This window comes from Ammospiza nelsoni, chromosome 2, assembly GCF_027579445.1.
Source record: "Ammospiza nelsoni isolate bAmmNel1 chromosome 2, bAmmNel1.pri, whole genome shotgun sequence".
NCBI classification, from domain to species: Eukaryota; Metazoa; Chordata; class Aves; order Passeriformes; family Passerellidae; genus Ammospiza; species Ammospiza nelsoni.
In genome coordinates, this window is record NC_080634.1 from 80,060,529 (window position 1) to 80,087,307 (window position 26,779).

A 26,779-nucleotide genomic window follows, 5' to 3' on the forward strand; every position below is an offset into this window, starting at 1 on the left:
GCATTCTAAGCAGTTCTCTAATCATATAGAAAATTCAGAGTAAATAACAAATATTGCACATGAAGCACTGCATACCTAGTTATAAAAAATAGCTTTTTTACAGCAGACTTCATGCAAATCTGTAGTGTCTAACAGGCCATTAAGGCCATTAGTGGTGATCATGAATTCTTGCATTCTGTTATTACTGTAACCATCCTTATTTTTATAGTTAACAATGGCTTTGTGTCCTGTTTAGGATACCAGAATTCTATTATCTATACTTAAAAACAAGAGGAAATTAAAGGATTAAAGACAAGAGGAATAATTCTACAAGTGTTTTTTTAATTAAAGGAAAGTATCAACATGGAAAGGAATTCTATCTATATTGTCCATCCAGTAACAGTGTCAACTCACATCATCAAGTGAAATGGTATAGGCAACTCCATATTCAAGTATCTTGGAAGAAACTACACAATAGGTCAGAGCCGTTGAAGCGCTAATGATATATGGCCTGAAAAAGAAAAACCCAAACCCCACAGTTCAGACCATAGGTGTTGTCAATTGTGTGCATCATATATTTTAAAAAAGCTCTGTGCCCTTTTCCCAAGGACAAGTATGTGTAGGAGATTAGATTAGGATAAAGGAAATGCTTACCAGCTTGGATTTGGAAGAATGCTGTAATTACTGACAGAAAGAGGATACAGTTTTCCAAATCTGATGTTGTCCATTACAACATTGGCAGTTAAAGGCAAATTGTTTATGAACCTTTAAAATGAAGGAGTGATTAAATACAACAAAAAACCTACAGAAGTCAAAGAATACAAGTTTTACTTTCAATTACATATTGGCAGCACAACAAGTATCGAGTCTTCCCATTGAAATTCTTTTTTTTTTTTTAATCAATTAACATTTTGGAATAAACTCTAAATCTCCTAGAAATGTAGCTAATACAAAAAGCCAGTTAGATCCCCATCAGCCCACTGCCTCAGGAGAACATCCAAAGTGAGTCACTACTACAACCACTAGGAAATGCATCTGCAAGTGGGAGATGCAGAAGAAAAGCAGAGAGGGGAAAGGTAATCTTGGATACCTCTTATGCAGGATTATAAATGAGGTATAGCTATGTAATCCATGCCATTTGTTCAATAAAAAAAATCTAGGCAATGGAATGAAGCATACACTTCCATTTTTAGTTAAACTATACCCAAGCAGGTATGCAAAATAACTGAAGTGAATGATGACTCAGACATTATCCCATCCCCTAAAACATCAAGGGAAGTGTCCAGCAAGATGTGAGTTCCTAAAGTATAGAAAACTTTATTTCAACAAGAAGAGGCTACCCAAAGACAGATTGAAGAGAGAGTCACACTACTGTCAAAATTTAGGTAACATTAAAAACTCTACCTCACGAGACTTTCTCTGTTTGCTGGTTTTGATGTGATGTTGTCCTCTACCTAGTGGAAGAGGCCATTATCAAAATATGTTCCTGGCATCAGAGAACAGCTTAAACATGCACTATTACACAGCAGTGGGACTTAACAGAGGCTTCAGAGCAAGACTCCAGACCTTCCTCTTTAGGTCCCTACTAGCACACACATCTACTAGCAAACACTGTATGACCACACACCTAAGTCTTGGTGAAAGTGTAGTTGTCAAGGTACATAAGAAATTGGTAATTTTTTTTCTAAAGGTGTACTCTCTGCAGCTTACCAGTCTTACTGGTCCAGCAGAGACAAGGAGAGACAGAAAACAAGACAGTGGAAAAAATTTATCCAGAGCTTGTCCTCTCAGCCTCACACACTCCACGTAGATCGTTGTCAGAACATTGATTCATATCTTAAGAAATAAGCAGACTTACCCAAGTAGAACTGATGTCTGTTGGACGCTGTTTAAATGCCAAAGTGAAGCGTTGTCTCTCTAGCAGCTCCAAATGCTCAGTTTTATTTAGAGTTGCAGAAATTATGTCTAATGATTGCAGTTTAGAAGTCTCAAATGTCAAGTAGCCAGTCTACAAAGACAAATTGCAATGGATTTCTGTGCAACTGCGTACTTGTCTGTTGAGGGAATGTTACGGGCTCTGGGAGGGTCAGAAGTTTACACATGTTACTTCTGAAGTGCCAGAGATCATGAACATCCCCTCATTTTCATTTTTGATTTGTTTTCTACATCAAGCATTAATTCCATTTGATCATGATTTTTTATTAGTTTAATTTGTTACACAAGCTTCACAGTTACATGAGCTTCCCACAAGCATTATGGAATAGCTGCTCTATTTTCCTATTTCTTGCTCCAGATAAATCAGGCTTACCATAAACACCCAGTAAAATTCTGTTCAGCTGCAGAAGCACTAGCATGTGATGCAGTATTTTCCAAAAAAGCAGTAATGCCATGTTTTAAATATTCAAAACACATTTATTCAACATAAAATACTTAAACCGTTAATAAACATGTTAGTGCTACACTAAAATAGGCTCTTTGTTTTATGGGATTATCAAAAGCACTTTATAATCCACATCTGGATGATAAAGTGTCCATAATCGGGAATAGAGCACTCTATACCTTTAGTTTTCGTGTGTGTACCATGGTACATCAATTCCCTGTCTGTATATAGTGTGGGTGCCCTTATCTTCTCCTCACAACTCTGTTCCTGTGTGAGGCAAATTTGGAGGAGGTTGGAATAAGAGCTCTCCTCTTCGAGAGAAACAGAGCTGCAGGCTATCAGAGAACACACATTCTAAGTTTCCTTATCCAAAACATCCATCAGAGCCACCACATTTTGCTGTCAATAGAACTACCAATGCTGTGCTGTATTGGAACCTGAATAGTTCTTTGGCAGCAAAACATGAAGCCACAGAAGTTCCCTGTTCAGGTAAGTCATCACAGTGTCATTCCTCACAGTAATAGCAGCAACTCACTAGAGCTGAATGGACATTAACTGCAGGAAGGGGCTACTTTTAGGAAATGGAACCTTTTTAACAAGAGTGAAATTTTCATCTAGTTCCAAGTTTCTTAAGTTTATGGAAGTTTCTTGGGAAAACCTGTAAAAAAAACTGGTAATACTTCAAACATTGACATAGTTACCATTTCTTCATTCACTGTGTTTTCAGTAACAACTCATTCCACAGTACGAAAAAAAAGAGAACTCATTCAAATTATTGGAGTAAAAATGTCGTAGAATAAATAATAGAATAAAATAAAGGTAATACTACAAAAGCATTGGCTAAAACTGACAGAACCAGAATTGGATCTGACACCCTGTCAGCCAGGTTGGTGGTAGCAGTCTGATGAAATGGTAGCTACAGTAATTTTCGGAGTGATGGATGGGATTCTATCTAAGCAGTGATCCTGTAGAAAGTCTGATCTTTCTAGAGGTCCTGTGGTAGTTAGCAAGCTCTTGTCCTCAGGGAATCCAGTGATTCTTGTGGTGTTCTGAGCCTCTGATTACACCCAGGTGGAAATGCTTGGTTCACAATGCTTGCATTTCACAATGGTGTGATGTAATTTTATGAGTCATGCAGTGAGACTCGATGGCCCATTAGCAGAGATAGCCTCTGGAGGGAGTTATCAGGTCTCACTTGAGGAGAAGATAAAGAACACCTCCCCACCTGTTTTGACAGCTTATGAAGATGTTAATAGAAGACAGACTTTCAGTTACATCTTACATCGTAACCTAAAAAACTCCCTTAGATTTTTAAAGTTTTAATTAATTTTTCTTATTTATTAGAATGTTTCTCATCTGCCCTTACTTACCGCCTCATTAGGTGCTACCTCCACACTCTGAAGTTGAGGCTGGAACCGAACTGTTGCAGGAACAGCACCCAGATTTATTAATTTAATTTGAGTTTGTCCAGCTGCAGGGGAAACTTGATAGGTTTTCTATAGGACAGGAAAAAGGTAAAATCAGTGCTCAAGGTCACTTGGAAAAATTACTATAATTACTGTAATCTTTAATATTTCATGTTCAAGATGAGCATATGCCCACTGCTCTGTGACTGTCTGACAGAGGAGACTGGAATCAGGTTTTGTTACTAGTCTCATAAGTTGCCTAAGGAAAGATGTCTCTCATCCTCAAGAGACACCTCTAGACAGCTGCTCAGAACTTGGGATGCAATGGATCAGCACCCAGAGGTGTTGCCAACATCCCAGCTACAGGGGAAAATTCATTGGGCTCAGGCATGGCAGCTCCCTTTGGGGCAAGGAAGCTTAGGGGAGACAAATCCTTCCTTCCACAAGTGTCATCTTTGCACCTGCTGTGATGATGCTTCCCAGACTGTCACACTTCACCTCCACTCTAAATCTCAGAAGAGGTCAAACATAAAAAGCTGCCCTCTGGTGGGCCAACCAAGTGTCTGGTTTCCAGCTTTTAGTCTCAGTTTAGAGATTGAGGTTGCCTTTAATGCATGATTTGTACTAACTGCAATGTTTGTTGCTTGTTAATTTTACTATGCTAACAACAGGATTGCAATCTATTTCCCCTCCCTCTACTTCTATGCTTATATGACTGGCTCCAAATTTAGCCTTGGTACATTTCCCCCTTAAACACACCTTTTTTTCCCTGAATTAACAGCTAAATATTAATAGTAAATACTTGCATGTGGCTGAACTTACATCTATTTGCACTTGCACGAGGGCAGCAGCAACAAAAGCCATGGAGCCGAGGAACATCCCCACAGTCATCTTCTTCAGGGGCCTGGCACAACAAAAGACACAAGAGATTCAAGACAAGTGACAATTCAAAGCTTCAGCTACTTGGTTTTTTCTTTCCACTCTGGGAAACTCAAATGGCCACAACTAGCACATTATCACATTTTGGAGGGCTGATATTATTACAGAAAGTGTTCTGCTAAGCTGGGAACCTCTCAATTCATAGTCACACTATCAGGAAATACATCTTTCCTGCAGCATCCTAACAACCTGTTACTCTGCATCTGCTGGGCTCAAACATTGACTGACCATGATTATTTGGTTCCTGAAAAAAATCTGGTTTTGCAGGAAGAAAAACCCCAATCCAATACAGTTGTTAGCTGTAAAACAAGAAAGAGGCAAGAAGATATACCTTTGAAAACAGAGTAACAGCTTATCTCCATATTGCTATGTTTAAAAAAGATTGAACAAAAATGGTCAGGGAAATTTGTCAAATTAGGAGACCTCTACTGGCATGCAGTTAAGCTGTAAGGATAGAGTATATGTGTCATTTGTGGCATCATTTATCCAGTTCAGAATCTGCACAAATGAATGACAGTGTTCCCAGCATAGCACACACCCTAGATTTTTAACAGCTATATGGAAAAACAGCAGTGCACTTTGGCTGTTTGAAAATTATCTGAAGAACTGTATTCTCTTCTGCCTCTCCAAGCATTCTTGCAACTGCCAGACACTTCTTTAACAACATTGAAAAATAAAGTGGAATACCCCCAAAGCTTCACCTAGAAGGATTCAGTAAGTCAGACTCCCAGCTGAGACTGAAGAGGAAATGTTTCGTGTCTCAGTTGCATTTTAGCCCAAAGCATGACAAATGCCAAGGATGTATGTTGTACTTCTACCACCTCTGTTCTTCAGGAGTGAGAAGGGGTAGATATAAGGGATATGGAAAGCAATCAAGATCATCTCTCCTGCAATCAAAAGATTTTTGTCCTCAACTGAAAAACATTGTCACTCTTCTCTTAGATTCTCCTCTTATAATCTGTGATGCCTCTACATACCACTTGCAGTATTCTGTTTTTTTTTATGTTTTGTTGAAATATTAAACCATTTTAAATACACTTCTCTTTCATCCTTAGCTGAATGCTTGCTCTTTTCTTACATTAAGGCTGGAAGAGCCAGTTACAGAAACCAATAAAATGAGCCTCTGTTGAAATCAGGTAAAAACATAAACTTACGTAAAATTCAGCTTGCATTTCTTGATTAAAGGATAAACCAAATAATCTGCAACTGGGATAATTATAAAAATCAGGATTGGCTTCACGATCTGGGGAAGATGAACATGAGAGAAAAATTAAATATTTTTCAAAGTGCTTTTTATAAGTGAGGGCAATATGTATACAATCTTTAAGAAGTACTTGAAATTTGTAGATAGAAAATTAGCATACCTGCATTTGTTCTGGTTGAATTTGAAAACCCTGGTGAAGAAAAAAAGAAATAATTTTTAATATTGTGACAACAAATAAAACGGGTCTGAAAAGTGGTAATTAAAGAAAAAATGAATAAAAAGTAACCTACAAAATCCCCATTCATTGCCGTGGCTTGCAGTGTCCATCTTGACCCCTTAATAAGAGAAGAAAAAATTAGATATCACAGTAAATCAATGTTCTCAAGTTCTTTTTGAATTGTTTTCGTAAGTGAAGTGTTGGAAAAGACATACAATACAAGAAAAAGTAAAGCTAGCTTGCTATGGGAGTATTGTTAGTCTGCAAAGCAAACCTTGGAACAAAGTGGCCCATTCCACTTCCTTTACTTGTTCAGTGAAATACAGCAGAAAAGAACTTAGATGCAGAAATCAGCTGGAGAGAGGGCAGGGCCATCCTGTGCAGGGCACTGCTGGGTGCTGGGCACAGGAGCCAGCCCAGGGCCCGTGTGCCACTGGCCTGAGCCCCAGCAGCCCCCACATCCCACTCACCCAACCTTCCTTCCTTCCCAGAGGCAGAGGACAAGCCAGGGCCTGACCTGCCTGGAGCCCCCTGCCCCAGAAAGTGCCTGTGGCTGGGACAGGCGGGGCAGACTTCAGGCCTGAGCCCAGGATGGGACAAGAACGCTACTGCTGCGTCTGTGACAAGATCCTTCAGCCAGCCACAACACAGCACTGCCCGACATATTACCCTGGGAATGAGGACTGAGCTCTGAGTTTCATAGCAGGAATTCAGAGCTCCAATTGCAACAGGTCACACTGGCAGCTACAGCTCACAGGCACTGCACTGGAGCAGTAGGACCTGGGGACTCTGCAGCAAGCTTCCTCCCATCTGACTTGATAAGGCTTTTAACCCCTGGATCTCTCTCAAGCATCTTCCTAAATTCCTACTTCAGTGCTTCACTCTAACTGATGCTTTCGTGGGTCTTGAGCACCCAGTTCACCAAGTGAATGGGACTTACAGGATCACACTTCTCCTTGAAGGTGTAAGGTATTTAAAACAATGTGTGAGTGATTAAGCATCCAGATCATTTAAACCCTGGTTCTCCAGCACATTAACACAAGGACCCTAAATTTCATCTGACAACTGACAATTGAAGAAACATTAGTGCTAAGAGAGCTCTAAATTACTGTTCCATCCCCTGAGTCCCAGGCTGATACAAGATTTGGAGAGGCCTCAGTCACTGAATCTGTCCTGGGTGTACTCAGATAAACCAAGATTGCCCCTGGCTGCAGATCATCCTGTACTGACATGACTCAGTGACTACCCTTTGCAATAAAACAAGGATAAAGAATTTGTTTTTCCATACTCCCACGGGCACCTTTTCTCTCTGGAGACCTCAGAGTATGTAGATTGACACAGTACAGCTCTAGTTACCAAGTCAAACCATTTCTACTTACCTGTTGGTCAAAAACTGCCCAGAACATGGGGAGAGGGATGTAAAGGAAAAGCACCCTCAACACCATCTTTATCTGAGCAATCAGTCGTTTCTGCAGAAAATAAAAATCACACAAGAGGAATTGGTTCAAAAAGAAAGGGGATAAAAAAAAAGAGACAGTTTCAGACTGCTACTGACATGACAGCAACAGGTAAAGACCCATCGTGTAATGTTTACCCACACATTCAACTTTGCATGTTGTGGCTATATCTGATGACTTCTGTTAAAACAGTACAAAGTCTGCTTGTGTGTGTGGGAAGGACTGCTGGTTAAAGGTGACTGATATCAGAAAGACTTGGGCCTCTTTGCATGTGCACTGATGGCAGCATGAGATTCAGCACTTAGTGAAGTGGGCATTTGAGCAATAGGCAACTGAGGAATTTCACATAAGAACAAAGCATACAGGCAAAAGGAAAATAAAGGTGACAGGTTAAGGTTTGTGCTGCCATTGGCAACAGGGCAGAGAGGATAGTAAGTAAGGGACAAGTTGGGAACTATAGGATACAAGGCTTTGAGAGTCATGATAAGAAATTGTAATGAGCGCGGAGGGAATGCAGTGTTTACCCACTTAAACCGAAATTCCAAAGCATAATTCTCATGTTTGGTGGCAGCAGCTTTCTGGCCACAGAGAGCAACAGACGACTTTCCCAGGCATTTTCCTGGGGAAGGCTGTGAGAAGATCAGAGAAAGAATGAGAAGCAATTCTTATCTCCACTTGCTGCACCTGTTGTTGTGCAGTGTGGAATGTGTTACAGAGATTTCTTTACCCAAGGGTGATTTCTTAATTGGACATTGGATGATGTTTGGATTGATTGACTAATTATGTCAAAGCAGTATTGGACTGTCTGTAAGGGGATGTGGATAGGATAGGAATAGGATAGGATAATAAAGCGATTGATCAGCCTTCTACAATCATGGAGTCAATGCTAATTATTACCCAGCTGAGGGCCTGTGGCTGCCAGGAAAAGTATTTTGGCCCTGTGCATGAACTATGACAGGCAGCATCACTTCCCTTTTCCCATCTGCAGCCATGAGATATGGGAAATAGAGAAGGAAAGATAATGCTTGCTATTTCCCTAACAAAAAACTTAAATGTTTGTATTTGTTTGGCAAGGGAAAGAACTTTTTTTGTCTCCCTTGAATTTCCCTGGACAGCCTATGATTACACAGAGCATTGAGTCACACAGCTCTACTGTCTCCCACAGGAGCTGAGGAGATAACCTGCAGTGACAGGAGAGCACTGAGGTTTGGCCAGGTCAGCTACTGAATGATGGAGAGGTGCAAAACTATTTGCCCAGTGCATGAGACAATGGATCAGAGCAGACAGAAGCTGAGGGTCAGCAGATGTCACAGCACAGGAGGCTCCCCCAGTACTTACATCATACTTGTCACTTGCCCAGTCCAGCCAGTGCTTTCTCTTGGGGAACTCCTTGCTGCGATGACGAAACCTGTTTTTGATGGCAAACTGAGGAGAGACAGAATTATGTTTAATGGCACTACAAATACTTAAAACTGGTTTGTCATTAGAGATGATGCTCCTGGTTTCTTGTGTTTAGAGGGTGCTAAAGGTGACTCAACTTTTGTTACCCACTCCAGTCATCTAGGGGAACGTTGTTTTTAAGGCCTCACACTGCATAACCAGCAGAGCGTGCACTTGGGGTCAGGTGAACCAAACAGCTCAGAGCAGTCCCTCTCCATGTGGGTTGCTGTGAGGAGCGGAAGATGTGCCTTCCTTAGACTTACTTATGTACAGCAGTAAATAGAGTAGTGTCATATGCACAGGTTTTCAAGGCTGAATGGCTGTAGGAGAGAAGCTCCTATGACAAGCTCCATCTTGTAGGTATGTCTCACATCTTGACATGGAATATACATAAATACGGTCCCAAGGAACTCCTAAAATTTTCTGCACGGAATAACATTTACAGCCAAGCTGGGCCTTAGGAGCAGCACTCTAAGTAATGGCCAAAGTCACCTACAGAGATTTGGTTTTCACAGTGCTTACAAGATAGGCAATAGGCTGAGCTGTATAAAGATGGCAGATCTGTATGGAGAATGAAGTATCTCATGCATGAATAAATTTGACCTCAAGGTTGAGGCTCTGCAAAGTTGGGACACGAGGTGCTATTCATGTAGATTCCACTCCTTTCCTTGCAAGATCACAATGATGTGCAACCCCCAGAATTTCCTTAATGCAGTGGGGATCAATAAAAGCATTGTAAATAATACTCTTTTAATAAGTAATAAGTTTTTGCCGATAAGATGCACTAGTAGCCCTGCTCTTGACTCAGCTCAAGGCATGTTTGTCTCTTTCTACATAAAGGGGCACAAATGTGGAAGGAATGATTCCCACAAGTTGGGACAAAGTTTTACATAACAATGACACCTGATTTTGTTTCCTATGTGTTAAAATCCACATATAAATCAAGGTATGCATAAAAAGACACCCTAAATGTGGATGTATCAGTATGAAGCCTTCTGTAATAAAGCAAAAACCTTCAGAAACTTTCCTCATATTAAGACAGACTTCTCATTTAGGCACATTTACAGAACAGCTTTAGGAATGGCTGCCAGGGGTTTGGGGAATGTAAGCAGTACTTACTCCAACACATTTGGAAACTTCAAGCATTACATTTCCTTGTGGTTTAGCTTTCTTGTACATTCTGCTTCCAATTACAAACACAACTACAATATGCAAACAGAAAAGCAACTCAGGATTAAATTCAAATACTGGCAAGTAATTAGGTATGGAAACTGCAAGCCAAAGAGGTAATCAGGGTGGGAATAAGCCTCCCAAGAAGCAATGCAATTGCCTACTCACATGCTATCATACAGTAAGACCAATCAAATTAATACCAGCAGATTGCTTCTATTCAGGACAAAAACTAAATCTGGAAACTCCCACAGTGGGAGGTTTGCTTGACTGAGGGATGGTCAAAACGAGGGCATTTAGGACCTTGACTCTGGCCTTGCTGTAGGGGCTCCTTTTCAGGAGCTCACATCACGCAGGGACACACAAGGCTCTGCCTGAATGCAGGACTGGCCAAGGTGTCCTCTGCTCCCAGGCACGTTGCTCAGCCTCACCATCCCACACACAGGGCAGGCACAGGCAGAGCCCCACAGCCACCATCCAGCCTGGGCTGGGCTCACGGGCAAGGCGAGGGCACTGGCAGCCAGGTGGGCTCCCAGTCAGGACCCTGAAGGACAAGAACCATCAGGGATACTGAAGCACCTAATGGCACCCCCAGTTTCTTGGGCAGCAGTAAGGCTTGGGGTGTGACCTGTAGCACAGCTGGTAAAAATGCAGGTGTTTGAGAAGTACTGACATATCAAATATGGGATTTCTCCAGCTCAAGGACAATTAGTCACACAGTTTATAATCCTGGACTAGAGACAATATCCAAAACACACATTTTCTGAGAGTTCTCACCCTGCATTCAAAAGATCAATTTGTACAGACCAGTAATCCAAAAAACATAGCCAGTAGATTACAAAATGTACAGAATTCAAGAATATATTGCCCCATCCAACTCTCCTGGTAAATCAGACTCTTCAGTAAAAGTGAGTACATCAGATTAATCCCACCCACCTTCCCACTCAGGAAAAAAATTAAGTCAAAAATCACAGAAATGATCGGATATTGGGAGAGGTCAATACCTGGGAATTTCTATCACACTGTCATTATTCTGAGATTATCATCTAATTACCAAGGCAACAGGATAGCAAGAGATTCACCTACCCAAGAAAACAGCCATGAGGGCAGCAGGAACTCCAAAAGCAAGTGGGTAACATTGCTGTTTGCTGTGAATGCCGCACTCTGAAGCTGAAGTAAAAATAACATCAAATAAAAGTCCCAGTCAGCACTGCTGATGTTTTCCAAATGGTTTCTGGTCTTTGCATTCACTGAAAACTCTTGGGGGAGCAACAAATCAGTCTACCAACAACCTCAGAGTGAAGGATCAGTATCCAACTTATCTCTCAATATTGGAAAGGGGATTTATGTATCACAGAACAGTTCAAGTGGCAAGGGACCTCAGGGCATCATCCAGGCCAAGTGCCCTGCTCAGCTAGGGCTACCTGGAAGCAATTGTCTAGGAATGCGTCCAGATGGCTTTTGAGTATTTCCACAGATGGAGACTCCACAACCTCTCTGGGCAGCTTGTGCCAATTGCTGATCACCCTGAGAGTGAAAAAGCATTTCCTGATGTTCAGAGGGAACCTCTTCTATTTCAGCTTGTGCCCATTGCCTCTTGATCTGACAGTGGGTACCACTGAGGAAAGCCTGGCTCTGTCCTCTTCATTCCCCATCAGGGATATTTCTACTTGGTTAAAATGCCCCCTTTGCCTTCTCTTCTCCAGGCCAAACAGCCTAATGCCTCTCAGGACCTCCTCACAGGAAATTTGCATCTAGTTTTACACTGAGACATGAAGAATTACACTAGAAGGGTCAAAAGCGTGTCCTTAGTGAGAAAGGAACTAGATTACAAAAGTTTTGGGCCAAGTTCATAAGCAAAGATTTTAGTGACGTAAGTGTAGCTTGTTGAAACAAAATCACAATCACCAGCCCCCTCCCCTCCTTGGCATTAGTCACAGATTTGACTCTCACTGACTTCAGCAGTATAAAATAAAAGAAAAATCATTACATTCTTCACCATACTTCTTCTAAGAGGAGATTTAGATAATATGGTTGGGAAAAAATGGTAGCTTTCAGATAATTCATGTCTTGATTTAGTTGTATAAGTCTTCTGGTCAAACCTTTCTGGGCTGAAACAGGTTATCACTTCCCTCAGCTCAATTTGTCATTTTTTTTCCAAGGAATTTTTCACCCTGTATCAGCAAGGAAGTAAACTACACGCTGTGCCTCATGCATATCTACTTCCTTTTTTGGGAAAGGATAGAATTTGCATTAAGCAAACATCTAAAACTCTTCTACAGAGTCTTTTCCAGTCAAGAAATCCAAAGGCCAGAAGTTCAGCCCAGTGCTTTTGGGTTATTCCAGAATTCACATGCTGTTTCCTTGCTTTTGGGAAAAGCAGCCTTGTGAAACTGCTGGCAAGTGCATCCATACAGCACCATCTGTGCAAGCTTGCCACAGAAATCCATATGCACATAGGTTAGCAAATTGCTGGGGTTTGTTTAGGATCATGCTCTTCTTCACAAGCAAAAGAGAACATAACTTTCTTATTTAACAAGATGAAAAATTATTTACTTGTCACATGGATTAATATATTCCTACATGCAGAGATGCTTCTGTACTTAGCATGGGCACATTTCCAGAGGAGAAGGCTCTCTCCCCCCTTCCTTTCCCAGGAAGCAATACAATTCTATCAAGTGTGATACTCCACAGGTATTGGAAGATGTGACACATTTGTACCTTAGTGGAATTACAATGTGCAGTAGGCATACAAGCTGCTAGCTCCAGCATGTCTTTTCAGATCTAGCACTTCTGGCCCTAAAGGCAATGAAGGTTTTCAACTGGCTTGTTTTTGAGAGCACCTCATCTCTGAGAAGCTGGATGACACACTGAAGACTATTTAAGTTCTTAATAGAAGACTATTAAGTCTTCTATTAAGAAGACTATTAAACTAGATAAGTCCAGTGTGTCAGAGAACAGAACCCGAACTTTAACTGGACTGGACTGCAATCCAACACACCTTTTCTGGTGCTTAACAATCGTCAACAAACATGTGACCTTACCCATGAGCCGTGGGATGACTATAGCAGATATGAAACTTGCAACAGCAGTGTTCCCATAAAAGTAAGAAAAGAACTTACTTCTTTGGTTTTCCTACAGTAAAAACAGGAAGATGTTTCGAAAGGCTTATGTTGTATTGCACTAAATAGTTTATTTAGTAGTTGTTTTGCCCTGGGTGATGGGAAGTTTGTACTGGGTGTGCTATGTCACAGAGATCGTTATTCCCCCTTCCTCATCACATCGTTTCTCGCCATGCCCTCCTTTCTACACACCTGGTGGTCTGTCCCATGGGTACCCCTCCCCTCGCCCCTCCCCAGTGCCATCCCATTGGCCGCAGTCCTCTTTCCCGCCCCCATCCCCTTGGATATAAAACTCCACTGCAAGGGTACCACACCCTCCTTTCTACCTGGGTGGATGCTGCTGCCTGGAGTGTCCTGTCCCAAGCCAATAAACAGGATACTTGTACCCACATGGAGAAGAGCGCTTCTCATCTCTTACTTTCTGTCCATGCAAGTCCGTGTGGGCTTGGGTTCGAGCTAGCCAGATTGGACCCACACAAAGCCCAGAGACCCACGGATTACTGCAGGCTTAGCCACAACCCCATTGATGTGCCTAGATCAAAAAATCAGCGCCTCATTTTTCAAAGTTCAAGATAAATAATTAACAAGCTCCTTTTTCAGCTCTTCAGGAAAACCCTGCAGTAATGCACCTGTCTAAACATGTATAATATTAGAGTACTATAATAAAACATTAGTTAGAGAATCTGTATAACTGAAAATCTGTAAGACATTGTTACCTGATCATCTTCAAACTGATCTGCACCAAATGCTGACACACACGGTTTGATCCCACCAGTACCGAAGGCAATAAGGATCAAGCCAACCATGGACAGAGCACTGGAACAAAGGAGAAAAAAAAATATACAATTTTGGGTTAGTTCTCACAGCATACATAATAGACTGGTTGAAAGACAGTTGAAATTCAAGTAACATAAACTTAAGTTTTCCTGTCCTTGACCAGCCTGGGAAAAAAAAACGTGTACAAGGCAACTCACGTGTGCACTGCTACATTATCAGGAGAGCCATCCTGGTTGTGATCCGTCAGGTCATTTATGGAGCTCACAGTCAAGACTGCCTGCCCAGTTATATAGACAATGGACAGGTAGAGAATGGTCCTGTTGTCAAGAGAGATAGAGTTTCTTAGATATGTTAACACACTAACACAAAAATAATTCCACAGCTAATGCAGACTTCTGCTTACCTTAAAGATTCCTGGTAATGAAAAAAACTAACAGATACAATGAGTTATGGACTGAACTTGCCAGAAGCTACTATAAAAATCAGGTCACATGCCACAGCCACGGTATTTCTATTCTTTTTATTATTATTATTCTACGTAGCCTTTATTTAATTAAGCAAGGCATAATAACAAATGGATTCTATGGGTATCACTAGGTCAGAGGAAAATACTTACATATCCTCAATGGTTGCCTTTTTACTGATCAACTCAAGAATTCCCTTTTCATCTTTTTTATAAGCTGAAGATCAAATGGACTACTCTGCAAAACTAAAATCTGCAATTTACACTGATTTATTTTTCTGTGTTATATTTCAGTTGCAGGAGTACAGAGAAAAATCAAAAATCTGCTTCAAACATGGCAATACCCCTGAAATACTGTTGTGAACAACAACTCTATAACACCACCTTCTTCGCTGTAAGTGTAACAACATTTTTACACTCAGATCTGAGTAAGAGCTGCACTCAAGTGTGCAGGCTGCAGGCTTTCAGCCTGACTACCTTGGCCAGGAGGAGCCTAGGGCAATAGTACTGCATAATTACCAAGTCTCCCACCCTGGCTTTAGGGTCCAGTCCTCTTTTCTGTAAATAAAAGCACGTTCCATTTTCACTTTGTTGGACCCTAAGTACACAGCTGAAGTTTAATCCATGTTCGCTTGTGTCCTTGGGTGGGCCTCCATTCAATAGACACAGACACAGGTCTCCAGGTTGGAGGAAAAGCAGGAGAAATACAATGCAATGATGTGAAATTATTAAAACCCCAGCTTTTAGGAGTGGTCCCAAACCTGGTGCAAGGTAGGAGAATGAAGGACAATGCTCAAAGACCTAGAACAGCTATTTGACATAGGCAAGAGATCCTCACAGCAAGCTTGGAGTAGCGCCCTGACACAAGAGGGAAATTGAGCAAGTTCTCCTCACTTTAAAACAAGGTTTTGCTGACTTAAAATTGACCTTGCCTGCAGCAGAGTAAAAAAATACATGAAGTGGGGCAACGTGGAGTTGGCTGTTTAGTGTTATTTAAAAGATGGAGTTTAATGGGGTGGGTTTTTAATTGCGCTTCCATAGAGTTGCTTTATTTACCTAGCAACCTGGGAAAAAGTCTCCAATTAAAGTTGAATCTGAGCTGATCAGGAGTTTTATTTGTGAGGCTTACAAACCCACTACAAAGACATTCATAATTGGCACTGCATCGATGGCACACAATTAAACAATAACTGTGGTTTCTGTACTATTTTCCCCAAGAAATTCAATCCAATGATCTGTGAGCAGGTCTCATCACATTTCTTGACAAACATTGCACCAAGTACATGGATTGTGGAAGATTGGAGCCTCTCCTTTAAGGGTCCTTAACAGTGCCTAGGTTATCTCCTCTTCCACTTGACATCATAGATATTTTTTAAAAATTCTTGTTTAAGCTTTCCTCATGACACCTTGCTGCATTTTTGGGTGTTAATACCTAATGGCATATCCTAAAGCATGTTTTCTCTTGTTTAAGCCATCCTAGCAAGCTCCTGTTAAAGGTCTGGGCCTTTCAGTTGCAGCACGGGCATATCCAAGTACCAAAGGAGGAGATGCAAGGTCTGGAAAGTTTCATCTTGATAAAACATGAAAAAGCCAGAATAAATTTAAAAAATAAACCATAGCATGTAGACAAGCAAGTGCACAATATGTTTAGGCTGCAATCTGTAAGACATCCAGCTAGTTGCAGTAAGTTTGCACTGCTCAGAGCAGCTGCACAGAGCTCACAGGGTTGTGGTTGCAGCCCTGGCCTCCCAGGGGCTGTCCCTACAGCGGAAGAAGACAGTGCAGCTGACTACACAGCACATCTCTAATCACTGGGAGACCTTTGGCAAGGTCTTACACTCATGGCTCATAACCCTCCATAAAATCTTTACTGTGCTTTTTCTCAGGCAAAGTAAACACTTTTAGAATCAAAACATCAGGAAAAGAGAGGGAGACAAAGCTCTTGGAAATAAACTGGTCACATTACTAAGCACTGCAGTGGTACTACCCTGACCAACAACCTGCAGCTAAAGTCACTAACGACATCATTTGGAGAAAGAATTCCTACTCAGCAAGACCCCCTCACTGATCTGTCAATTCTGAAATCACATAGTGTTTTAAAACTTATTTTAAGGCCCAGTTAACACCAGACAACACAGTAATTCAGTATTTCATTGGCCACTTGCAACAGGTAGATAGACTGCCCTATGTAATTATAAATCCCAGTATCTATTTTCACAGTTTGGTGAATACTCTCCTTAGTTTTGCTTACTTTTTGCCCAGGTGAGAGAAAAAACATGCAGCACGCTGGGAAAGCATGTTATTACCCTTAACCAACTAGCAGATCTGGAACATTTGTTAACTCACAGTGCAGTTTCAAGTCTGAGCTGAATCAGTGAAAACCTCAAGCTTTGGTGAAATAAAACAAACTATCCTGGAGCAGGCAACACCAGCTCTGAAGCTGATGTTCACAGCTGCAGTTTTAGGTGATGATTTAAGTAATACCAGTTTCAGGTGAGCTTTCAAGATCTTTGGCTGCTTTCTGAGGAAGCACTCACTTAAACTTTCCCAGCCAAGAGTCTGCAATGATGGCTCCAAGAATCGGCGTCAAATAACACAGAGCAACAAATGTGTGGTAGATGGCAGCAGTGACCCTGACGTCCCAGCGCAGGAAATTTATGCAATATATAATGAGTGCACCTGCAGGAAAAACACCAAAACAACAGGTTAAAAACCCAAGTCAGGCCTGGGTAATGCTCAGCACAAGGAGACGAGGGACATACCTGCTGTGACAAAGAAGGAGAACCGCTCGAAGAAGTCACTGTTGATGATGAAGGTAGCTCCCAAGGGGAAGCGAGAGCGGGGCCTCTGGAGGCAAGAGAGAATGTGAGCTCAGAGCTGTGCAACCCAGACTAACACTCTTCACTGCAACCCACAGCTCAAGCAAGCTCAACATGGACTCAGTGGGAGTGGGAAGGTACGCAGGGTCTGTACACTGCACAGGCTTCTGAGGGATGACAGGAGTTTATCTGAACCAAGAGTCAGTTGTCACTTTCCTCTCTTGGTCCCCAGAGGTCTGCACACCTCTCATTTTGCAAGAGACCTTCAGCAATGCTAGAAGTGACCTACAAGTGTTGTACTATGCACATTTGAGGTCTTCAGCACCTAACCCTTGCAGCAATCTTGACTGATATCTAAAAATATGCAAAACCCAATGTTTTAGAAAAACAAAAATCAAAATCCAAGACCAATCAAAAATGCACCAAGCCCCTGCAGTACACCAGTTAAAAGCTCAGGGCTATTTTTAAGCACCTGTAATTAAAACAAATACACATTTAAACTTTTCATTCAGGCAAATCCCTGAGGAAAATTACTTGTCCTTAAAAATGCCTGATGAAGAATCCTTCATTTCTTCAGACCTGATAACAAAACAGACTTTATTCCTAACCTGTGCTGACATGGCTTTGGCTGCCAGGTTCAATGAGCCTTCACCTGCTGCAACAGGCATGTCCATGGTCATCATCATGCAGTTCTTGCCATTGAGACAATGGTTTAAGAGCACACATCAGGTACAAATCTGACATGGTCACTAGAACTGTAGCTTCATTTCTGATCACCTACTTAGCTTCATGGAGTGGATGAATATATAATTTTTAAAAAAGTTATTGGGGATGCAATTTAAACATAATCCTACCTTTTAACATTTTTTATGGGTTTAACCCTTCTCCATAGCAAAGAATCAAATTTTAAAGACATTTCCAGAGGCAAAAGAGTTCTCAGTGCTCAAGTTTAATTAAAAATGGCATTGTTTGAATTGCAAAAGCTTAGGAATTCAATTAATCTTTATTTTGTGTGAAACAGGAAGAAGTTAACTCTGCGGATTGAAAGGAAAAAAACCTGAGACAGGGAAATCATGCCTGACACAAGTAAATTGCAAGCCACTGTCGCCAGCAAAGTCTCAACAAACAACGCAACATTTGGAGACCTGGGTGCTACAACAGGCTTTTTTTGGGAATCCTGCAAGAGAAATGAAAATAAGAGAGTGGCAGGAGCACTGTTGACTAAACTCAGTCGTGAGGATGCCTGAGCAGCACTGACCTTCGCTGTTTGCAGAACCAAGTACATACTGCATATCCTACCCATGGTTTGATAAGCAGGCTTCACAGCAAGAACCCCATCTCAGCTGAAGCCAGTGCCGGGTGGGACTACTCTAACTTCAGAGAACAAAAATTTTGAGCCCTAAATAGAAACTTGTGACTCTTGATTTATCACATCCTCCATGGGCTGAAAGAGGTGTCTCCAAAGGAAGACTATTCACACGTATCCCAAAAGTAGGTAAAATTCATTTGAGCTTGCACATTTCCTTCAGCTGAAGGCAGCAGGAGGTTTGGACAACTACTCCCAGCTTGGATACAAGTGCTGCAGGGCTGGAGCTCACCCAGAAGAATGCCTTGTGCCCCATCCACACAGCATTCCCCTAAGGCATGCAAATGGCCACGGGATGGAGAGTCACACACTGAAGTTTTGGTTCAGCACAGGTTAAGTTGGTTACTGAAACCCAGGCTGTGTGACTTGTAATTGGGAATAGCCCAGGTGGAGAGGAGGCAATGTCTGTTCCTGAAGCAGAACAAAGACCTCCCCATGTCTTTTCTTGCCTACAGAGGGAAAGACAAAGCAGTCCTGGCCCAGGAACTGGTGGGACCCATCTCCACCTGAATTTCACAAAACCTCACTAAAATCTTTTGAACGCTTGGGGTTCTCACAAACCTCTCCAGTGTTTTGCCATCACCCTACACACGACCTTATTCTTTAGGATGGTGTTACATGCTGGTCTGGGGAGGTCACAATGCAGCAAGGCTAGATTTTTGTTTCAAGCCACCACTGCTTCTGTGCCTGGTGGAGCTGTGCTGCACTCCCATGCTGGCACAGCAGCCAGTGGTTGGTTTTAGTGGCTGCCCCCAAACTGGAGGGGGTCTGCATGTAACAGCCAGAGCTGAGCATGGACAAGGCCATGCAAGAGAAAGCTACTGGGTCGTTCCCAGGTGACAGGCCTTCTGTTTTTCCAAGTTGCTACAGACAAGAGACTATACAATTAATCCTTGCTAATATATAAGGCGTTCTTGTCCTTGTTTTGCACCGTACTGTCCTCTGTTACAGTATTCATGTGCCCATACACACATCTACCAAAACCTTTTCTGTTGTTACCCTCATTGGTCAGGAAGCACCAGATCCACCACCAAAAGGTAACCTGAAGGTTTTATATGTTTTATAATCCCCTCTGTAACCTCAGCCTGCCCTGGGGATGCCACCACCCTGCTGCAGAGCTCTGACTTTGTCTGCTGAGGGAAAGTCTGTGTAGTAAAACCTTGCAAGATAAGAAATACAAAGGCAGAGCTAGGGCTGCTGAGACACATGTGCTTAACAGTTCAAAGATTCAAGAGCAGCTGCAGTTCAAAGATTCAACTCAGCTGCAAGAAGGATGGGCTCCAGGGACTGATCTCCACCTTACCAACATCTGCTCAGTCAGCAATGGCTCCACAAACATTTTATCAGGGTGGTGAGCAAATTAATGCTTAGCTAGAATTTAATAAGTTACTAGGCTGCTTTTGCACATTTGCCAGTAAGTCTTTATTGCATACATTTAATGTATGTTTATAGGCTTATTTTTATTTTGGGTACTGCTAACATTACCAAAACAATGTAACCCAAAGAGAATCAGAAGGGCAACTTTTTATGTGGGAAAATAATACTTACCGACTGGCGGGAAATTCTTCCTCCTGTGGAGGGAAAAAACCAAAATACAAGTCAATTGCAACTAATAATACTGCCTTGAAACCAATGGAAGATTCAAAAAAAGTTCAACTCTAAATAAAGAATGAAATGTAAACACAGTACTGGTCAATAAATTTAAATTTAAATTTAAAACTGGTTAATAAATTTCAGTTTATTAAAGGGAGACTTTTCTCAGTTATTAGGCAAAACTTCACTCGACAGCCTTTGGTTCTTCAGAGTGTGCATAAACTCCCACACTGCCAGGAGAGCCTCAAAAGGACTGAGGAGGCAAAGCATCCCATGGCTGCTCACCACACATCATTCAAGAGGGTGGTAAAGCAGCCACCCACAGATGATGAGTCCTGTAACAACTCACACTTGGGGATGTTACCTTCAAGGCAAGTCAAGATTAAAGAAGAGGTTCAAGATGCCCTGCCAGGGATGGAGGTCAAGACCTGAAAAGGGACTTACAGAGAATTGAATATAAAGCCCCAAGTGAGTGATCTACTTTAGCAAGCACTCCCATAACCTGAACCCTTAACCTGGGAAGACCGGAAAGAGCAGAGGGGTCCCACTGAGGGCAGCAAGAGCAGACAGCTGCTTGCAGCCCTGAAGTCACTTCCAGCTGCTCTTGGCAGGCCTCCTACTATTACAGCACCCTGCATGGGGTCACTGGAGGTGAGAGAGACGAGAATCTTGTTTCTTGATCAGAAGGCTGGATTTACTGATATATGATATATAATAATTATAACTATACTAAATAGAAATAAAGAGAGAAGTTGCAGAGCTGCTAGCTAAGCTAAGAATAGAAAGAAAGAATATCTAACAAAGTTGTGTCCAGGGACTCTGTCCCCAGCTTGCTCCTGTGATTGGCCTTTAATCATAAACATGGGAACATGAACCAATCACCGGTGCATCCTATTGCATTTCACAGCAGCTGATAACAATTGTTTACATTCTCCTCTGAGGCTTCTGCTTCCCAGAAAATGCAGAAATCTGAAAGAAAGTATTTCTGTGAAAAAATGTCTGCAACATCCTACCCCTGGTAGCACTCCAAGCAGAGCCCTGCAGGGCTTCCCCAGCTCAGGAGACAGGCTTGAAGGCTGAGTTTTCACTCTGTCAGATAAAGGCTATGTGCCCACATAGGAGTTCCATAAACATTTTACATAAAACACATGAGCAAGCTCGTTAAGATAAGACCAAGTACAAGAAATTAACTTTGAAATCCTTGCTTGTTAATCAAGCCTGGCTGTAATACATCTCTATAAGAAAGGTATATTTGTGAAAATCATTATTTAGTCCACAATCCACAACAGATGAAAACAGGAAAATACTATTGTTTTTGACACAATATTAAATCAAGTAAATCTTCAGAAATCACTGAAAGAGATTATTCCAATTCTTTCCTACACTGCTGTGGAGAAGTACCTTCACAACAGAGATAGTTGCAAGTGATTCAGCTATGCAGGTGATTCAAGAATATATTTTCTTAGGGAGCAAGCAACATTCTGAAAGTGCTAACACACCCAGTTCAGGGCACATGCAGGTACATGAGTGTTGCAATCCTGGATGCTGATAATATTAAACTTTCTGTGCTTAAAGGCATAGACCCACAAGAGAACGCTGCATTTGACCTGAGGCTTTGGAGAAGGATTCCAAAATTGATTGATAACACTGGGATTACAGGTGTGTAGTTGTTTAGAAGTGTGTAATTTCACAGGGTGGAAAACATAGAGTTTGGGGTTTTAGAATACAGAAATAAATATGAAGCAAGATGGAGGTTTTAGGATGGAGGCAGGTTGTTTGTCTTTACCTTCATCTTCCTTCTTCTTTATGGGTTTGTCTGGTGTTTTTTAATTGGGCAGAAAAGTCCGCATAGTGGGCTTCGAGAGATCAGTTATTCGGTTAATAGGGAAAATAATCTAGGTGTCCTTTCTTAACTTGATACTTCAGGCTTAAAAGGCCTTGTAACAAGAGACTGCTAGCCATTTGTGCCTTGCTAACGACAGGTTGCTGAACTCATGGTTGTGAGACGGTTTTACTGATAAGAAATAATAAACACCTGAGTCTGAACATGAACAACTGTCTCCAGTGCCTTCAATCCAGACCCAGAGAAACGGATACATGAGTTATTGAAGTTATTGGCAATGTCCCTTCCACAAGCCACCAGAGAAGATACACTGAAGATACCAAGGTGTCAGCAATAGCCCATCTTCATAGCAGCTCCTTGGTTATTTCCACCTGTTGGCCTTTCCAGCACAGGTGCATCCCACTGCCAGTTTTTAATAACATGCACAGAGAAAAACAGTTTGGGCAGCTCCCTTCTGTCTCTTAGCTAAGCCTTGGGAAAAAATATTTAGGATCTGGTTGTTGCTTTGGTTTGGGGTTTCTTCTGCTTTCCTAATAGCAAAAGTATCATCTCTGCAAGAAACCTTACTAGAGGAAATCAAAGAGGCAATTTTTTTTCAGACAACATCATCTGACTTCAATGTTTAAGAGACACAACTATTTCTAAACATTTTGACTTCACCCCTCTATTCTCTATTCTTGTTTTGCAGAGAGGGTTGGGGATACTCCAGACAGCATTAAAGCAAACCTTTCAGCACAGGCACCTAAACTGAGGACTCCACTGTCAGGCAGCTTCAGGGTCTGACCTACAAAGCACAGAGCACCCACCATCTTGCATGATAAATCTGAAGCTTGCTAGTGGCATGTTGGAGCAGTCCCTCTTTGGGGCAACCTTCAGCCCCTCTTATTTTTTCCCCACAAAGAATGACCCACAGAACTGCTCATTTTCATGATACAAAAATACCAAAGAGCTCCACATTTTTCATGACAAAGCTTGAATCAATTGTTCAATTTGTATTCCCTTAAGACGTTTAAGTTTTTTTTAAGACATGTAAAGTCAACAACCACCCAGTTCTTGCCTTCAGCACCACATCCAAACGATTATCAGTGTGCCATTCTCTGCATCCCAACCTTGCAGGTCAGGTGGGGCAGCCTTACAGCTTCAGCCCCCTCCCACCAGGGTGGTTCCTTCCCTGCAGTCACAGAGATGCAGTGGATGCTGCAGCCCTTGCAGCTCACAGTCTGTGGCACGAGATGGGAGCGCACTGCCTTGCTCCATGCAGCCATCACAGCAACTCTGCCCGGATGAAATGCTTCCTGTCCGTGGCCACAATAAATCTGTACACACCCACACTGTCACCTAGGATGTTCCTGCCTCCAGAGCAAGCCCACAGTCCTACACCTGACCTGGGGCGCAGACAAGCCTAGTGCCTCTGCTCCCTGGAGCAGCCCTACAGCACCTGCACAAGGATGCTGCTCCCAACAGGACATCCCCCTCCAGGAGTCCCTGCTTCACACCTTGCTACTCCAGAAAAACACTCACACAGAAACTATCCAAGCAAATCTATAAAGCAACAAGCCTGATATTAAATGGGCAGACACAGCTGCATCCCATTTCTTTCTCTTCAGAGAACTCTTTCCATTTTTCTGGTTGTCTGCCCAAGCCAGCAAGACCCCTGGCAGCACAATGGTCACGTCCTGCCTGCTCATTACTATGGCTGCTTGTCCCACAAGATTTGCTTGCTGAAGATGCAATGGCACTTTCTTGGGTTCATTTTCTTGTGGGGTGGAGAGTGGGCATTTCAGGTTCCTTCCCTGTGTGAGACAAGGTTTCTCCAGCCCACGAGCTGCTTGCTGTGAGAGACACCCATGGACTCAGGCACTGCGGGACCAAAAGACCAACAAAAGGCAATGGAGACATACATCACAAAAAAGTTGGGTTTGCACCTCTATTACTCAGTGTTCCAGTTTAGACAGGAAAAAATCTTCAGGATTAATTAGATAGATGGGTTCTGCCCTTATCTGAATCTTCCAGCTATTTATCTATGTATTTAAGAACCACTAAGTCAACCCTAGGCAAACACTCTCAATGAAAAAGCATTCTATAACATCTACAAGGAACACCACCTTTAACTTGTGCTCAAATCTCAAGCTCCACATGCCTTACAAGTGTAGTGTAGGATAAACCTTACCGGCTCAGCTCTCAGAGCTTACAGAGACCGAGGCACCAGCTCTCGGCTCTCACTCGGGTTTCAAGGCAGGCTCGTATAAACCAGGATACAGCGTTTGCTGAGGGAGAGCTGCCCCGGAGGGAGAGTAGAGAGCCAGGAGTAGCCGGGGACTTCCTCAGACCGACACCGAGCAGCAGAGGCAGCCCTGGGCGGGCGAGACCCTTGGCCACGCTGTCAGCTCGGTCACGGCACGATGAGCCGGCTCGGAGGGAAGCGGCGGGAGGGATGCTCATCCCGGGCCGGCATCCCTCCCGCGGGCCGGCCACCGCCACCCGCTCCGGGCTGCCCCATCCCGCCCCGCCACACCTACCCATGTCGCCGGCGCGGTCCCGCCGCAGCGCTCGGGGCTGAAAGCCGGCAGGAAGGCAGGGAAAGAGGGAAGGAGGCTGCCGGGGGCGGCCGGGCTTTAAGGGCGGCGGGGCGGCCCCGCCTGGCCCCGGGTGCTGCGGGGCGGCGCCGCGCAGGTGTCGGGGCGGGAGCGGAGCGGGTCGCGCTGGCCGGGAGCCGTCCCGGGGCTCACCTGGCCCTGAGCCGCCGCCAGCGGCCCCGGCTGCCCCGGGAGCGCTCCGGGAGCCCCGGCGCTCCTCCCGCCGCCGCTCCCCTCACGGCTGCCAAACCAGGGCTCTCACCTGTGCCCGGGGCTCGCTTCGCCCTCCGGCCGCCAGCAAGCACCGAAACAGAGCCACCAGCTGAACCGAGCGCCCTGCACTGCTGCCAGCTCCACCTTGTCCCTCTGCTGCCAACGGCGTGAGGGAAAACTTAGCAAGCAAGTAAGGGAAATTATACGCTGTGTGGAGAGCAGCTTTCTGCCTCGTTCCCTTCTCTCGAGCCAAGGAAACAGATCTCCTAGACTGCTGCAGCTGCCACCGGTTTCTAATGTTCTCTGACCTGTGGCTCCAGTGGACAGATGCTTCTGAGAAGCTGCCTGGAGAAGATGTGGATGCCTCCCTGGAAGTGTTCAAGGCCAGGCTCAATGGGGCTTTGAGCAACCTGGTCTAGTGGAAAGTGTCCCAGCCCAAAGCACGGCATGGGAACTAGAAGAACTTTAAGTTCTTCTAATCCAAACCATCCTGTGAGTCTGTGTTTCTATGACTACTTTGCTCATCTCTTGGTCAGTCCACAGCAGACATCTGTCCCATGTGCCATTTGTGCCACAAGCCATAGGGAAAGCTGGGAGAATGCACATCAGTACACCATGATGTATGTTTCATGCACACACCTTACTGAGCCACGTACATGGAATAAATGGATGAGAAGTTTAGCAGGAGCAGGAGAGCCAGAGTGCAAGGCTGAGCAGAAGAACAGCTAGGGGAAGCTACATGTTACCAAGGCTTGAATGAACTCAGCATGCAGAAACAGTAAAACATCAACTGACATTATCAAAACTGAATTTTCTGAAAGAAGAATGAGCTCCTTCTTTGAGGCTTGAAGATACAGTGGTACACTCTAGTTTATGCAACCAATCCAATAGCATTCTCTATGGCATGCACTTAATAATTACCTGGCTGCTGAACAGGTTCATTTTGTCTTGGGTACAAATCAAACAAGCATTGCAATGCATTGCAATTTGGAATATCTACAGTCAGCACTTCAGCTGCTAAAGGCTGCTCTGATTTGTGGTCCAGAGCTACAGCTGATCCTGGATTTCTTCAATTGTATCTGTATGGGGATAATCTACTCAAAGGAGCTCTAACCCCTTAGCTGTTACCTGTACCCTTGAATGTAAAAATTTGTGAATAAATTCTTCAGATAAAACATGAGTAGGTGGTTATAGCTATATTTATAGCAAGTTCTCCAGTAAGAAACATAAATCTTGCTGTATAAGCTCCACTGACACAGCTGATGCTAGTCATGTATCACTTCTCAGTGGGATATACATATATGGCCACACAGCACAGGCAGTGTTGTGTTTCTCTATTATGGTTACTCCAGCAAAACAAGCAATCTGTAATGCAGCAAAGAATGCTGGAACCTCCAATGGCTCATTCATCTACAGAAATAATTGAGATATGAACACCATTTTCTGTTAAAGTATGGAATTAAAGATGCCATTTCTTTCCTGAACAATGGGAAACTTCCCATTGCATGACCAGTGTTGGTAAAAGGTTCGTTTCCAGGCACATCTTATATAGACCCATGCATTTAGTGAAAACAAAGAGTAGACCTTTGATGTTTCTTCCTAGAAATCAACATCCAACAGGAATTCAGATGCTAAAGAAAAACATCACGTTTTTCAAAAATTCGGGATAAATGAGTTAGTTTGATCACCCTGGCTTTCACTCAGGTTATCTTTCTATATTTAAGGTCTCTGTTAAAGTGTTCACCCTGCTGAGTACACACTTTAATTTGTCCCACAGGGAGAGATAAAAGGACACACAGTGGTTTCACAGCTGTT

General features: G+C 43.0%; 1 protein-coding gene across 2 annotated transcripts in view; it reads right to left on the reverse strand.

The window, feature by feature from the left end:
- The window catches only part of SLC15A1 (solute carrier family 15 member 1), a 75,040-nt gene extending 50,299 nt beyond the window's left edge, over positions 1-24,741 (reverse strand). The window contains exons 1-17 of one of the 2 annotated variants that reach the window (XM_059493589.1): positions 24,695-24,741; positions 20,288-20,310; positions 17,317-17,401; positions 17,092-17,233; positions 14,289-14,408; positions 14,031-14,130; positions 8,921-9,007; positions 7,505-7,594; positions 6,199-6,243; positions 6,069-6,098; positions 5,859-5,947; positions 4,588-4,669; positions 3,730-3,855; positions 1,838-1,987; positions 1,384-1,433; positions 634-744; positions 394-490 (exon numbers count right to left, since the gene is read on the reverse strand). In XM_059493589.1, coding sequence (XP_059349572.1) covers positions 394-490; positions 634-744; positions 1,384-1,433; positions 1,838-1,987; positions 3,730-3,855; positions 4,588-4,669; positions 5,859-5,947; positions 6,069-6,098; positions 6,199-6,243; positions 7,505-7,594; positions 8,921-9,007; positions 14,031-14,130; positions 14,289-14,408; positions 17,092-17,233; positions 17,317-17,401; positions 20,288-20,310; positions 24,695-24,698 — 1,431 coding nt within the window. In that variant the 5' untranslated portion in view covers positions 24,699-24,741. Of the gene's footprint in view, positions 1-393; positions 491-633; positions 745-1,383; positions 1,434-1,837; positions 1,988-3,729; positions 3,856-4,587; positions 4,670-5,858; positions 5,948-6,068; positions 6,099-6,198; positions 6,244-7,504; positions 7,595-8,920; positions 9,008-13,236; positions 13,328-14,030; positions 14,131-14,288; positions 14,409-17,091; positions 17,234-17,316; positions 17,402-20,287; positions 20,311-24,694 lie in introns of both variants that reach the window. The other variant, XM_059493588.1, reaches the window with a different exon arrangement.
- Positions 24,742-26,779: the final 2,038 nt, after the last annotated feature.